This window comes from Chrysochloris asiatica, unplaced genomic scaffold (genome assembly GCF_000296735.1).
Source record: "Chrysochloris asiatica unplaced genomic scaffold, ChrAsi1.0 scaffold00197, whole genome shotgun sequence".
In the NCBI taxonomy this organism is placed as follows: Eukaryota; Metazoa; Chordata; class Mammalia; order Afrosoricida; family Chrysochloridae; genus Chrysochloris; species Chrysochloris asiatica.
Window position 1 is genome coordinate 110,465 of NW_006408715.1, and position 14,634 is coordinate 125,098.

Genomic DNA, 14,634 nt, shown 5'->3' on the forward strand with positions numbered 1-14,634 from the left:
GGGTATTCTGTGTTGTTGTTGGCGGAGCTCTCTGCTATACGTCCACCCGATCCGCCATCTTGTTTGTTCTCCCCCCAGGGACCTTCTTGACTCACACCTTCAGATCTTTACTCAGGTGCCACCTTCTCAGCAATGCCACTCTTAGCTGCTCTATCTGAAATTTCAACCCCTTCCCGTAACTAATGGCTTTTTTCATTAGCACGTACTACCTAAAATGCTTCTTGTTTGGCTTATTCTCTGCTCCCTCGCTGTACTGGTCACTCTGGGAAGAGTTTTTGGCAGCTACATTTCCAATCAAAATGTCTAACCTATTTATCATAAAAGCACCCAGTGTTGGACATTAGGTTCTTTCAGTTTTCCCCACATTATGAGCAATGCTTTATTAAATAGTCCTGTAAGTATCTTTGGAGTCCTAGTGCAACACTATAGGATATGTGATAACCACAAGATCAGCAGTTCAAATTTACCAACTGCTCCTCAGAAATGCAATACAAGGTCCTTATGAGTTAGAACTGACTCCATGGCACTTAACAGCAACAGCAATAGTATCTTTGTATTCTTGAGTAGTGATCTCTAGGATAAATTCCTGGAGTGAAATTGCATGTTTTAAATGTTTAATAATTGTCTCCCACCTTTCTGCCTCTTCCCAAGAAAAAGGTTATATTAACATCCAGTTTCACTAGCAGTGCACGGGACAACCATTTCCCTGCGTCCTGCCTACACTAGCTGCAATCGCCCTTTATACCTTTACGCCTTTGCCACTCTGATGGGTGAAAATAGTGTTTATCTGGATTAGAATTCCCTTCATATATTTCTTCACCACATGTATTTGCGTTTCTGCATATCTCTTCTTTTTCCATTGTCCTATTAGGTTGCTTTGGTGGTGTTCTTGCCAGTACATCTTTGTTTGCTGTGGTACATTTTTCCAGATATAACCCCAGAGAACAGTATACATCTGGGCCACAGCTACTCTGTGTCTAGAAAGTTTCTACATTGGTGTTAGTATCTTCATCTCTTCTTCTTGCCCACATTTTTTTTTTTTTTTTTTAAGTGTAGTTTCAGGTTTAGAGAAAAAACTCAGTACAGAAAGTACTGAGAATTCTTACATACCCCTCTCCCTTCTGTATGCAGTTTCTTATGTCATCAGTCTGTCTCATTAGTTACAATTGATGAACTAGTTTTATTACATTCTTAGTCACTGAAGTACCTGTTTTCATGTTAGAGTTTACTCTTTGTCTGTTTTTCTTTGTTTATTAGGAAAAACAGTCATATAAGCATATAGCAGACTCCTGGTGTGGCGCTGTAGGCTTTAAACCACAAGATCAGTGGTTCAAGCCCACCAGCTGCTCCTTGGGAACCCTATGCAGAGTTGTTATGAGTTGAAACCAATTTGATGGCACTTAAAAACACCAACAAAGCATATAGCAGACGTTAACTATTCTTGGCAATGTGTTCAGCACTTTAGAGATATTATTATCTGTGGAAGCCTCAGAGCAGCCCTGCAAGATGGTACTAGTTGGCGTCTTCATGAGGAAACAGGGATGGTGAAACACAATAACTTGCCTGAGGTCACACAGATAATAGGTGGCCAAACAGGTATTTGAGCCCAGGTAGGGCAGCTCCTGAGCCTACCCTCATAACCACATCCAGTATGGATAGTGGATTATGTTGCCCACTCTCTGTTTTCTAAGTATTTCTGTGCTTAGTTCCCCATCCAGAAATTTGACAACAGCTGAAACAAGAGAACGGTATCCCTGTGTAGTTATGGGAATTTTATTAAACTTATAAACTGGATTCCATTACATGATTCAAAATTTAAATAATATAAAAAGGTAGATGATGAAAAGTTTCACTTCCACTCATGTCTCACCCATTCTATTTCCCCTGCCCTCTACTTTTATTAGTTTCTGAGCATCCTTCTGTGTTTCTTGGTCTACTTGCAAGCTAAATAAACAAATACACACTCATATGCATGTATACACACACATTATTCTCCCCTGCTCTTTTTTCTTTTTCATACACAAAAGGTATTATGTTATATGAGGAGGCTTCAAAAAAATTCTTCAAAATATATAACTGAAAGATAACGGAATTTTTCCATGAATTTTTGGAACCCCCCTTGTATAAGAATCCCTGGTGATACAATGGTTAAATGCTTGACTGCTGACTGATACGTTGGCAGTTTGAACCCTACCCCCCCACCCCCAGCTCTGCTGGAAGAGACCTGGTGAGCTGCTCCCATAAAGATTACAAACCTCCAGAACCCTCTGAGACAGTTCTCCTCTGACACACAGTGTCACCATGAGCTGAAATCTACTCAACAGCACCTAACAACAACAGTGTATGATATACACTGTTTTACACTTTTTTTCACTTACTCATCCAGAGGTTTTAAGATCATTTTACTCATTAATTATCTGAGTGCCTCTGTATGCAAAGTACTGTGCTAACTTTTGGTAAGTAGACAAAGAAATGTAAAGAACAGACATCTCTGTCCTCAGAGGATTTGCAAGTTGTGAACACAAACCACGGTGTTTAATGACCTGGTACTTTCTTGGCAGACTCGGGCTTCAGTACATAAAACACTTCTAGCCTGCTGAGGGCAGAAAACACTGAACTTGACTTTTGAGGCCAAGGTTACAGAGCTACTTCCTTCTAAGTCTCTTGAACATAAGATCTATATTGTTATTTCTCTGAATATCATCCACTGACCCTATGATGTGTTTTAAATACAGGCTTTGAGGCAACCTGTGTCTTATTCATGAGCACAAAGGAAAGATTTTTAGAATCATCTTGATTTTATGCGTCATCCTTATCTCTGAGGGGTCTGGCAATTGGCATCCCTGATTTGCATAAATTATTAATGCTCTTGGCTGCTAACCAGTAAGTTGACTTGAAATAAAAAATTTTGTGTATCTAATAGAGAACTGGACTCCTGCTTTGGTACTGTAGGACAAGCACTGAACTGTGAACCGCAAGGTCAGCACTTCAAACCCACCAGCTGCTCTTTGTAAACCCTTTGTAGGATCACTCTGAGTCAGAAACGACTCAACGGCACTTAACAACAGCAACAACAATATTGAACTAAGGAGTCCAGGTATGGCACTGTGGGATAAGCTCTGGAGTGCTAACCTCAAGGTCAACAGTTCAAACCAACCATTCGCTCCTTAGAAACCCTATATAAAGTCGCTATGAGTTGGAAGTGACTCGACAGCACTTAACAACTACACTATAGAACTAAAGGACAAGGACTTGTTTATAGAAGGGTTGTTTTGGGAGGGTGGTCTTATTCCTTCCTCAGAGACATTTTCCTACACTTACACTGTTACCCCAAAAGGAGCCCTGGTACTGTAGTGGGTTACAAGTTGGACTGCTTACAAAGTCAGAAGTTTGAATCTACCAGTCACTCTGTGGGAGAAAAATGAGACTTTCTGCTCCTGTCAAAATTTACAGCTTCAGAAACCCTGTACAGGGTTGCTATGAGTCAGAACCGACTTCACAACATACCACCACCACCACCATTATTACCCCTGGGCAGAAAACGGAAAAGAATCATTGGAAGTATATCCCAACAACAGTATAATATTTTAGGTCTGTGGGCAAGTTGTTGTTGTTAAATGCTTTCGAGTCGGTTCCAACTCACAGTGACCCTGTATAAAGTTTCCAAGAGTGGCTGGTGGATTTGAACCACTAACTTGTGACTAGCAGCCCAGTGCTTATCCTACAGTGCTATACCAGGACTCCGTGGGCAAGTTACCTTCAATTTATTTGTTTTTGGTCTCAGTTTCTATTTAATTACAACTTAATTCTATTAAAGGACATCTTTGTTCAGAATTCCTCCAATAGTTCTGGAAATTCCAGAGGCTGTGTGTAGGAAGCATAGTGAAGTGGTTCAAAGAGTAGACTAGAGCTAGCCTGCCAGAGTTGAATTTCTGAGTCTGTCACTTTCTAGTTATGACGAATTACTGAACTTCTGTTTCCATTGTCACAAAGATACTACAAATATTAGAAGTTTATTGATTGATTTTGTTTGTTTCCCCACTGAGCTTTATAGCCAAGGACAAGAACTAAAAGAGAAACTCTAGCATCTTATGTTTTTCTAGCAGTACCTGAGTGCTGAAAATAGTTAACACTAATGCTGCTAACCAAAAGATTGGAGGTTAGATTCTACCCAGATAAATCTTGGATGAAAAGACTGGTAATCTACTTTAAAAAAAATCAGCCACTGAAAATCCTAGAGAGCACAATTCTACTCCGACACACACAGGGTCGCCATGAGCCGGAATCCACTAGATGACAAATGGTTTGGTTTTTTGTTTGCTTCTCTAAGAATTTTTCATCAAAGACTGTATCATGTATTACACATGTAATATGCACATATTATGTACAAATAACACATGCTAGGTAAGCATCTCAGAGCTTAGTATAATGCCAGGAATATGCTTCTTTGGAAAAAGATGAATTCCAAAGGAAAAAAGCCAGAGTTAAAGATCACACAATTTTGCCTCTTTCACAATCCAGGGATTGCTTCATCAAACCAGTGAATAATGCATCTTATCGTAGGGTAAGCACTCGACCTCAAAGGCGGTTTAAACAGCAGGGTTGGTGGCTCAAAATCACTAGCTGCTCCTCAGAAATCCTACACAGGGTTGCTATGAGTCAGAATTGACTTGATGGCACACAACAACAATGGATAACAATAGGGAGCATAAACTTTATGCAGAAGCTAAAGTGCATGTTTTTAAGAAGGATAATAAAAATATGGGATATTTTCTATATGTTGTTATTGTTGTTAGGTGCCATGAAGTTGGTACCAACTCAGCAACCTTATGCACAGCAGAATGAAACACTGCCCAATCCTGGGCAAACCTCACTACTATTGCCATGCTTAAGCCCATTGACGCTGCCACTTTGCCAATCCAACTTACTGGGGGTCTTCCTGTTTTTCTCTGACCCTCCACCCTACCAAACATGATATCCATTTCCAGTGATTGGTCCCTCCTGACAATATGTCCGAAGTATGAGAGACGAAGTTTGGCCATCTTGGCCTCTAAGGACGACTCTGGCTGCACTTCATCCAAAATGGATCTATTGGTTCTTTTGGCAGCCCATGGCACTTTGAGTATTCTCCTCCAACCCCATAACTCAAAAGCATCAATTCTACAGTTGTCCTTATTCACTGTGCAGCTTTGGCATGCATATGAGGTTATTGAAAATACCATGGCTTAGGTTAGGTGCACCTTAGTCTTCAAGCTGACATCTTTGCTCTTAAACACTTTGAAAAGGTCTTGTGCAGCAGATTTGCCTAATGAAATACATCGTTTGATTTCTTGACTGCTGCTTCCGTGAGTGTTGATAGTTGATCCAAGAAGAATCAAGTCCTTGACAACTTCAGTCTTTTCTCCATTGATAAGAATGTTGATTATTGGTCCAGTGGTGAGGATTTTCTTTTTCTTTACATTGAGACGCAATCCATACCGAAGGCTGTGCTCTTTGATCTTCATCAGTAAATATTTTAAGTCTTCACTTTCAGCAAGCAAGGCTATATCATCTGCATATCACAGGTTGTTAATGAGTCTTCCTCCAATCATGATGCCACGTTTTTCTTCATATAACCCAGCTTCTCAGGTTCTTTGTTCAGCATACAGGTTGAATAAGTATGGTGAAAGAATACAACCCTGTCACACACCTTTCTTAATTTTAAACTATTCAGTGGTCCCATGTTCTGTTCGAACAGCTGCCTCTTGGTCCAGGTACAGATTCCTCATGAGCACAATCAAGTGTTCCGGAATACTTATACTTCACAATGTTGTCCATAGCTTGTCATGATCCACACAATCAAAAGCTTTTGCGTAGTCAGTAAAGCACAGGTAAACATCCTTCTGATATTCTCTGCTTTCAGCCAAGGTCCATTGAACATCAGCAATGATATCCCTTGTTCCACGTCCTCTTCTGAATCTGGCCTCTGAAAGTTCTTTGTCAATGTATGCTTGTAGCCGTTTCTGTGTTACTTTAGTAAAACCTTACTTGCATGGGATATCAAAGGTACCGTTCGATGATTTCCACATTCCGTTGGGTCATGTCTCTTTGGAATGGGCACAAAGGCTCGCTAGTCCCAAACATGGGAGTCCTGGTGTGGTCCTATAAGATAAGCACTAGACTGCAAGGTCAGTTTGAATCACAAGGGTTGACGGTTCAAACCCACCATCTGCTCCTTATTGTCGAGTGCACTGAGTTGGTTCCAACCCATAGCAACCTTGTATAGGGTTTCTGAAGAGCAGCTGGTAAGCTTGAACTGCTGACCTTGATTCAAACCGATTTTGCAGTCCAGTGCCTTTACCCACATCACCACACCAGGACTCCTTGGAAACCCTATATAAAGGATTGCTGTGAGTCAGAATTGACTTGATGGCACTTAACAATAGCACCAACAATCACAAACTTAACCACACAAGTGCATTTCCATTTATTAAATAACGAATCACAATGGAGCATGGGTGTTCTATTAGCCTCCTGCCCTTGGCTGCCAAACTTGACTCTGAACAATGCTTTATGACAGCCCTTATCTTTGAAAACTTGTCACTGTCACAAGTCTAGAGTCTCTTTTTTGAGGTACATTGTTGGGAACAGGGTTGTAGTTTGTTGCTAATTGCCTTGAGTCAGAATCTACTTATGGTGACCTTATATAGGTTTCCCAAGGAGCAGACGGTGGGTTTAAACTTAAAGCGCCTGTCTTGTAGTTAGCAGTCCAGAGCTGCTCCTATAACCTCAGCACAGGATAGGCTTATTTTTGTGGCAGTCTTTTCTGTTGTAGGTGTCCAGTATTGCTGTTGCAGAGAGGAGAGAGACGCACCCTGTTGCTCTTTGTGGGGTGTGGAGATGGGTAGAGAACAAGGCCTGTCTGATGGTGCTGTGCCTCTGGAGACCTGTTATGCAAAGGCTGCAGGAAAGGGGAGTTGCCTTGCTTTAGGGTCTTGTGGAGGTTTTCTTTGTATTGTAATCATTCTGATCTGTTCTTTTAGACTCTTTATTGAGAAACTACCTAAGCATCGAGATTACAAATCAGCTGTCATTCCTGAAAAGAAAGACACATTAAAGGTAAGTGTACTTTCTTGTTGCCCACCTAAAAGTTTCAAAGCCATACAGATTAAAATGGGTAGCTAAAGTCACATAGACTAACTGACTAAAATACAGTTGTCTCTATAGTTTAGCATCAAATCTTGCATTAGGTGATACTTGAGACTTCAAAAAAGTTTGTGAAAAATGCATAATAGAATTTTTCCAGAACGTTTTGAAGCCTCTTAATATCTTGGGCCACTTCACTAGAGCCATTATGAAGTAGCTGTTAGGGTACAGAGAAATCACCTTTGAAACCTTGTCGACATTGCCAAGTTGACATGAGTTATCTTTTCTACTTAACTGGCTGCTGCTGTTCTCATTTTCATTATTTTGTTATGTATCTTAGAAATTAAAGGAGATTGCATTTCCCAGAGCAGAAGAGCTGAAGGCAGAGTTGTTAAAACGATATACCAAAGAATATGCAGAATATAATGAAGAAAAGGTCAGTATTTGACAGCAAAGGAAAATAAATTCTTGTGATCTCTTAGACTCTGCCCTGTGATTTTACTGTGATGGTTCAGCATCTCTTACAGTTCCTTCACCTGATGGTGAAGGCTCAAAACTCAAACATAGCACACAGCTGAGGATTGTAACACAAATTTAGCCTACTTGTCTAGAAAGGTATTTGTGAGACAGAAAATCTAGAGCTTCTCTGCGTATCTAGAGTAAGAACCTAAGAACAGAGGAAAAGTCTGACCAAAAGTTAGGTTTTCAAAGCAGAGAATTTGGGGGTTTGATTCACACTTGGTTAAACCTGAAGCTGCTTACAATAATTGATTTCTCCCAGCTGCTTTATAATGATTCCTGTTGGGAAGAGTTAGAGTTAAGGCAGGTGGAGAAACTCCAAGGGCACTCTCAGTGTGTTTACATCCAGTGTGAGTACCTTCTGTGAGTACTTACACACTGTACAGTAGCTGTGTGCTGAGCCCTTTTCAGACTCTGATGTTGGATATCAGTAGGAAGTGAGCAGCTATGAGGCATCCATCGCGTAAGTGAGAACCTAACAAAGGAGATGGCTACTTGATATACGATGACCAGGGGGAAAAAAGAGAAACATCATTTTGGGCTAAAATGCAATAGAGATCTCCAATAGGATGGCTTGTTGTTGTTGTTGTTGTTAAGTGCCGTCGAGTCTATTCTGACCCATAGCGACCCTGTGCAGGGTTTCCGGGGCTGTAAATCTTTACGGGAGCAGAAAGCCTCATCTTTCTCCCGTGGAGTATAGGCTTAGATTTAGTTCCAACTTACAGCTTGATGCGGGATACAGAATATATACATGGCACAGCTGAGCAAATGAAACTGTATGATACAGGTTACGGAGGACAGACCCCAAGACACACTGAGAGTTCAGTAGAGAAGAAAACACATTGATTAGAGCCCTTGAAGACCAGGTCTGTGTCTAGATAGAACAGAGTGCCAAGGGTAGAGGCACTAGGGGTAGCATGAACTCACTGTTGGGTAGTCAGGCCAGAGGAGAAATACACTTTGGAAATCTCCCTGCTGAAAATTCTTGTTCTCCCGAGGTGTTAAATCAGTGGTAGCCTAAGTCCTTTTTGTCTTTGTAGAAGAAGGAAGAGGAGGAGTTTGCCCAGACCATGGCCATCAAGCAAGAGCTGGAAAAGGAAAGGCAGAGGGTAGCACAGCAGAAGCAGCAGCAATTGGAACAAGAACAATTCCATGCCTTTGAGAAGATGATCCGGAACCAGGAGCTAGAAAAAGAGCGACTGAAAATTGTACAGGAATTTGGAAAGGTGGACCCTGGCCTAGGTGGCCCACTGGTGCCTGATTTGGAAAAGCCCTCCTTAGATGTGCCCCCCACCACACCTGCCTCATCCACACAGCCTTCAGACTGTAATACAAGTGTAAGGCCAGCTAAGCCACCTATGGTGGACAGGTCCTTGAAACCTGGAGTACTGAGCAACTCAGAAAGTAGTAAGTCCATGTGTTGGCATCTTCTTCCATCTCAGTTGCAGCCAGAGTATCCTCCTGGGGGATTCATCCTCTTGTTATCTTCGTGATTCCATTATTAGGCCATGGACACAGAAGCCCATTTGATGAGTATTACTGTAATGTGTCCTATCACACTGGCTATATTATAATACAGAGTGAGTAGGAAGTGGCCTTGGCTTTAAGCATTTAATTTATGTGGCATCAGGTCATGTTCTGAAGAGTTAATTCACCCTTGAAAACCAGACCCTTAACTTTTAAGAGTTCTACAGAGATTTGAAATGCTCACTCAATGGGAGACCACTATTGGTATTACAGAAAATAAATGGAAATTTAGTACTACTTTGCAACTCAACCACTGACCTTTCAAACAATAAACAAGGCCTATTCAATTGTGCTTGCCTTGAAAGCATTCCCAATCCTTAAGGAACTTAGTCAAGGTAAGCACTGTATATGATCAGTGATGATTCAGCACAGAAATCTATTCATAATCTTTCCTCCTCTCACCAACAACCTGTTATCTGAGGAAATGATAGTAGGGCAGATGATGAGTATACCTAGATTATTAGAATAGATTTTGTGGGCTAGGAACTTACTTTCAAGTAATCATTTGAGGAAAGTCAGCTTTGCCAAAGATCCATGTAAAATCATGTCAGCATGGGTAAGGCGAGCTAGACTCTGAAGCCTGGCCTAGAGGGCTTTTCTCTTCCTGCTCTTTCTTCATACATATGCTCTGCCCTGGGCCAAATTGGACTGTTGTGTTCCCAGAGCATTTCTTGGAACATCTTTTCTAAGGAAGGTTTGTTAACATTCTCTGCTTTGCCTACTTTTTTTTTTGAGGTTTTTCTACGTCACCTTCTCTTTAATCAAATTGATTCTGTTCTTCTTAACTCCCTGAGATCTCTTTATCTCTATTGTCATTAAATTCATTCATCTGGTAGAATAGTCATTTTGTCTATAACTAGATTTTCACTTCTTGTGGGTTAGATCCTGAATCTTTTAACACTTCTGTTCCTTGTGGGTTGAGCACAGTCTAGTTGGTATGCTCTCAGTAAATGATTATCTAATTGAAAGGAAAGGAGTGTGCCAAACCTTAATTCAGAATCCTCACGCCATCATTCAGCCTGCCACGTGACTATGTGTCTTTTGGTCTGACTTTGTTACCTCTTCAGGAATTCAGTCCTTGCTGTTGAATGTGCAGGAGCAGATTGGCATCATTCCTGGTTACTATATATTTTTTAATATTAAATGTGACTGAAAAAATATGCTTCCTCACTCAGAGTTCAGTCTACTGTCTCTCAAAGTTTCTCTGTGATGTTTGGGGACTGGGCTCCATTCTTAGAATTCTGATGCAGGTTGTGTGAGCTGCTTTATCCATCTTTTTTTTAGACCAGATTATGGTTTTTTGTTGTTTTGTTTTCTTGGCACTTTATTGTTTCTTCCAAATGACTACGCTTGGAAGTATGAGGGCCTTCCAAAGGTTCATGGAAAAATGGAATTAAAAGATAAAAAACTTAAAATATAAATTTTATTTCTCAACATAAGCTGCTCCATCAAGGTCAAGACACTTTTGTAAGCAATGATACCAGCCATTTAGGGCATTTCGAAAGAACTGAGGGTCCTGGGTATTTAACTGTGTTAATGCAGTCTTGTTTACATTATTAATTGGGAAAAAAAATCAGTGCCCTTTAAAGTTATTTCTTTAGGAAATTAAAAGAAGTCAAAAGGAGCCAAACAGGAGTGGAAAATGAGTGCCTAATAATTTCCATGGAAACTCTCAAAAAATTGCCCTTGTTTGATGGGAGGAATGAGCCAGAGCATGGTTGTGGTGGAGGACTCTCTGGTGAAGCGTTCTTGGGCTTTTTCTGCTAAAGCTTTGACTGACTTTCTCAAAATACTCATAATAAGCAGATGTTTTCATTCTTGGCCCTCCAGAAAGTCAACACACAAAATGCCTTGAGTGTTCTGAAAAACTTGCCATGCCCTTTGCTCTTGACTAGTTTCCTGCTTCATTCATCTGGACGACTTTCACCTCTTGATAGCAATTGCTTTGATGGTGCTTTACCTTCAAGGTTCTAATGGTTTTTTGTAATTCATTTTTAAGTTTTATTGTGAATTAAGTGATAGTTTACATGGGAGAGCATTAGCTTTATATTCCTCCTATCCTATTTCATGTCATTGCAATGATTACAATCCCCTCTGTGCATCATCAAATAATCAAAGGGTTGTCAGCACATAAAACCACTTCCTCCTTGAGTCCAAGCCACTCCATCTCTCCACATCATTATCTCTACCTCCATCTCTGGCGTCACTGCTGCTCTTGATAGGGTCCTGCACTCCGCTCTTCTACCTTAATGGTCCCAGGGACCTCCGCTCCTGGACTGCAAAATCAACCACTCCCCTCCTTTTGTTACAAAACTTCTACCTTTACATTTGCAACACTCATAGTCCTGATAGCAGTTACTCATTTTGAACAACAAGAGTCTTATCCCCATCTCCTTTCATCAGCTCCATTGAGGCAGGTTAGAAACCACTCAGTGGAGATTCTACCTTCCCCTGCACCCTCTGAAACTAGACTCCTTCTTGAAAGCTTGTAAGTCAGTTACTTCATGCCTTTGCAGCCCCGCCATTTTGGGTAGCCAATGTCTAAGTTGCCCATTCCTGTCAACCCTGTGTACCAAGGGGATGAGAATGATCCTTGCTGTAAAGATTTGTTTCCTCTTTTGAGACACTATATCCGTAAGTATATGTCAAGTTCATCAAATTATAGTGGATTACTCTTTTTCCCCCTCTTCTAGTGGAGTTCTGATCATCTAGCCATTGAAGCCAGGTCAAATTGGTACTATCTGCAGGTATGGATGTTCTTGTGCATCTCCCCTCACTTCATATCAGCTGGACACTTTACTCTCTGCTCTAGTCCTCTGTAGCCATGTCCCTGTTTTCAGGCCCAGGAGTCTCCAGGTCTTGCCATACTGCTGGCCAATCAGGTCTCAACCCATGTTGACAGGTGTCTATTGAGCTTGGTCGGACTTAGCTCACAACTTCATTGCTGTTTTTCCCCCACTTCCCCTTATCAGTGACCAACATGGTCACCAGCAAGACCACATGCCTGCTCACGTGTATTCCCCTTGAGTCTTAGTCTTGGAAGAGGGTTTGCCCTGAGGGGACCCGACCACTTGCCATGATGGCTCCTGGGCGAACAACTTGCTGGTTCTTGTAGTAGTCAATCAGACTGCCGCTATTGTTTATGATTTTTCCTGCTGGTCTTTCTTTCAAGAAGTATCTTCTGTTCTTCTAGCCTCTCTAGGCTGCTCTACTTGTCCTTTCAAGTGGAAATTTCCCCCTTGGAAGATTCTGGATGGGGATCAGGATTCCACCTGTGGTCTTATGCAATGCAAAGGCTCCACAGGAAGCCTCCTTCACTGGGCAAGTCTAGCCCCATTGTAGGTATTTCAATCAGTTATATGCTGAAGACAGACTTACAAGATTTCTATGGTGATGCTTCTGGCTATTCCTTTCTCTCCCCCTCAAGTGTCTATTTTACAGTAGTAGGCAAGGAAACCACAAGGTCAGCAGTTTGAAACTACCAGCTGTTCCATGGGAGAAAGATGAGGCTTTCTGCTCCCGTAAAGATATACAGCCTCAGAAACCCTATACAGGGTTGCTATGATTCAGAACCGACTCCATGGCACATAACCATCATCACCACCACCACCAGGCCAGGGAAACCAAGAATCAGAAGACAGCCAAACATCTTAACATTATTTCCCCTCTTTCACGCATTCAAACTGTGCCTCAATCCCTGTATCCCAGAGCCCTGTTGTTCCAAGGTTGAACGTACATCATCTAAATTTTTTTGTAATGTGAATTTTCCATGAACTTTATTTTCTATTATCAGTAGTATATCCTGATGCATGTCTTTGAAAGTTATATTCTCTAATATTCTTATCTGAGATAAAGAGAATGAAAATAAAAATAAAAGTTCATTTGAAAGGGGATGTTATTTTAAATTCTGACAGAATTCCTGAATATCACAAGAATTTTTTTTTAAGTAGTAATTTACCCTGTCTTAATTGGGATAATTAAGGAGCTCTGGTAACGTAGTGGTTACAAGGCAGGCTGCTAACCTCAAGGTCAGCAATTCAAAACTACCAGCTGTTACATGGGAGAAAGATGAGGCTTTCTGCTCCCGTAAAGATTTAACAGCTTTGAAAACTCTCTGTACGGGGTCGCTATGAGTCAGAAATTACTCCATGGCACTCTACCACCACCACCACCACCAACTGGGATAATTAAAGCCTGCTCTTTGCTTTGCTTGAAATCATGTGGTCAGAGGTTGGAGAAAAGACTACAGCCCCATTTCTTATGCCATTAGGCTAGATTAGCATTCACTGCCTGAAGTTGGGGGGCCCAGGGGGTTGTTGCTCTCCCAGGGCTGCTCAGTGCTCTCAGATTTTCCCCTTTCTCTATTACAGCTCTTATGATTGATGGACTGCGCCATGTGGTGGTGCCAGGGAGGCTCTGCCCACAGTTTCTCCAGTTAGCCAGTGCCAACACTGCCCGGGGAGTAGAGACATGTGGAATTCTCTGTGGAAAACTGGTAAAAACAAATTCTTTACTGAACTAAGACTGTTTCTTCCCTGTTGGCCTCCTCTGACTCTCCAGGAGGACAACCAGGGTCAGGTACTCTCTGTGCTGCTCCCCCTGCTGATTGGGCCATGGACTTCGCAGTGTGCTGACCCTAAATTTGGTGACCTTGTATTCAATTAGTTTTTCAGATTCCCTTGAATTGACCTGGTTTTCTAATGATGGTTGTTGTTAGGTGCCATCAAGTCTGTTCTGACTCTTAGCGATCCTGTATAGGTGTGTGAGGAGTGGCTGGTGGGTTTGAACCACCGACCTTATGAGTAACAGTCCATTACTTATGCTACAGTGCCACACTAGGACCCCATTCTAATGGTAGTAGTAAGAAATACTTAGCTCTAAATTGGGTAGACATATTCAGTGAATATCTATATATAATGTTTTAAGCATATATTCTATTGTAGTTGTTATTGTTAAGTGCTATTGTGTCAGTTTTGACTCCTAGTGACTCTATAGGGTTTTCAAGGAGCAGCTGCTGGGTTTGAATCATGATCCTTGTGGTTAACAGTCAGTGCTTACCCTAGAGTGCCACATCAGCACTCCACACTATTGTTGTTATTGTTGTTCTGCGCCATGGAGTAGGTTCCAACTCATCGCAACCCTATACAGAGTTTCCCGAAGCTGTAAACCTTTATGGGAGCAGAAAGCCTCATCTTTCTCCCACGGAACAGCTGGTCATTTTGAACTGCTGATCGTGAGATTAGCAGCCCAATTCATAACTGCTACACTATTGTAGTAGGACCTAGAAATCACTTTGAAAGATGGGAGGTAGATACCAAAAGATAACTAACCTGGTGAGTTGTATGTACAATATGAGCACTTGGAATTGAGAAGAAGGAATGATCTATTTTGAGACATTTGAGCCCATTAAGGAGCTCTGGCCACCACTCGTCTGTCAGTTTGTCATACTGAAAACTATGCCAC

General features: G+C 41.5%; 1 protein-coding gene across 1 annotated transcript in view; it reads left to right on the forward strand.

The window, feature by feature from the left end:
• STAMBP (STAM binding protein) overlaps positions 1-14,634 on the forward strand; it is a 33,492-nt gene that overhangs the window by 7,913 nt on the left and 10,945 nt on the right. The window contains exons 2-5 of the mRNA XM_006872400.1: positions 7,023-7,098; positions 7,466-7,561; positions 8,685-9,051; positions 13,542-13,666. Coding sequence (XP_006872462.1) covers positions 7,023-7,098; positions 7,466-7,561; positions 8,685-9,051; positions 13,542-13,666 — 664 coding nt within the window. The remainder of the gene's footprint in view (positions 1-7,022; positions 7,099-7,465; positions 7,562-8,684; positions 9,052-13,541; positions 13,667-14,634) is intronic.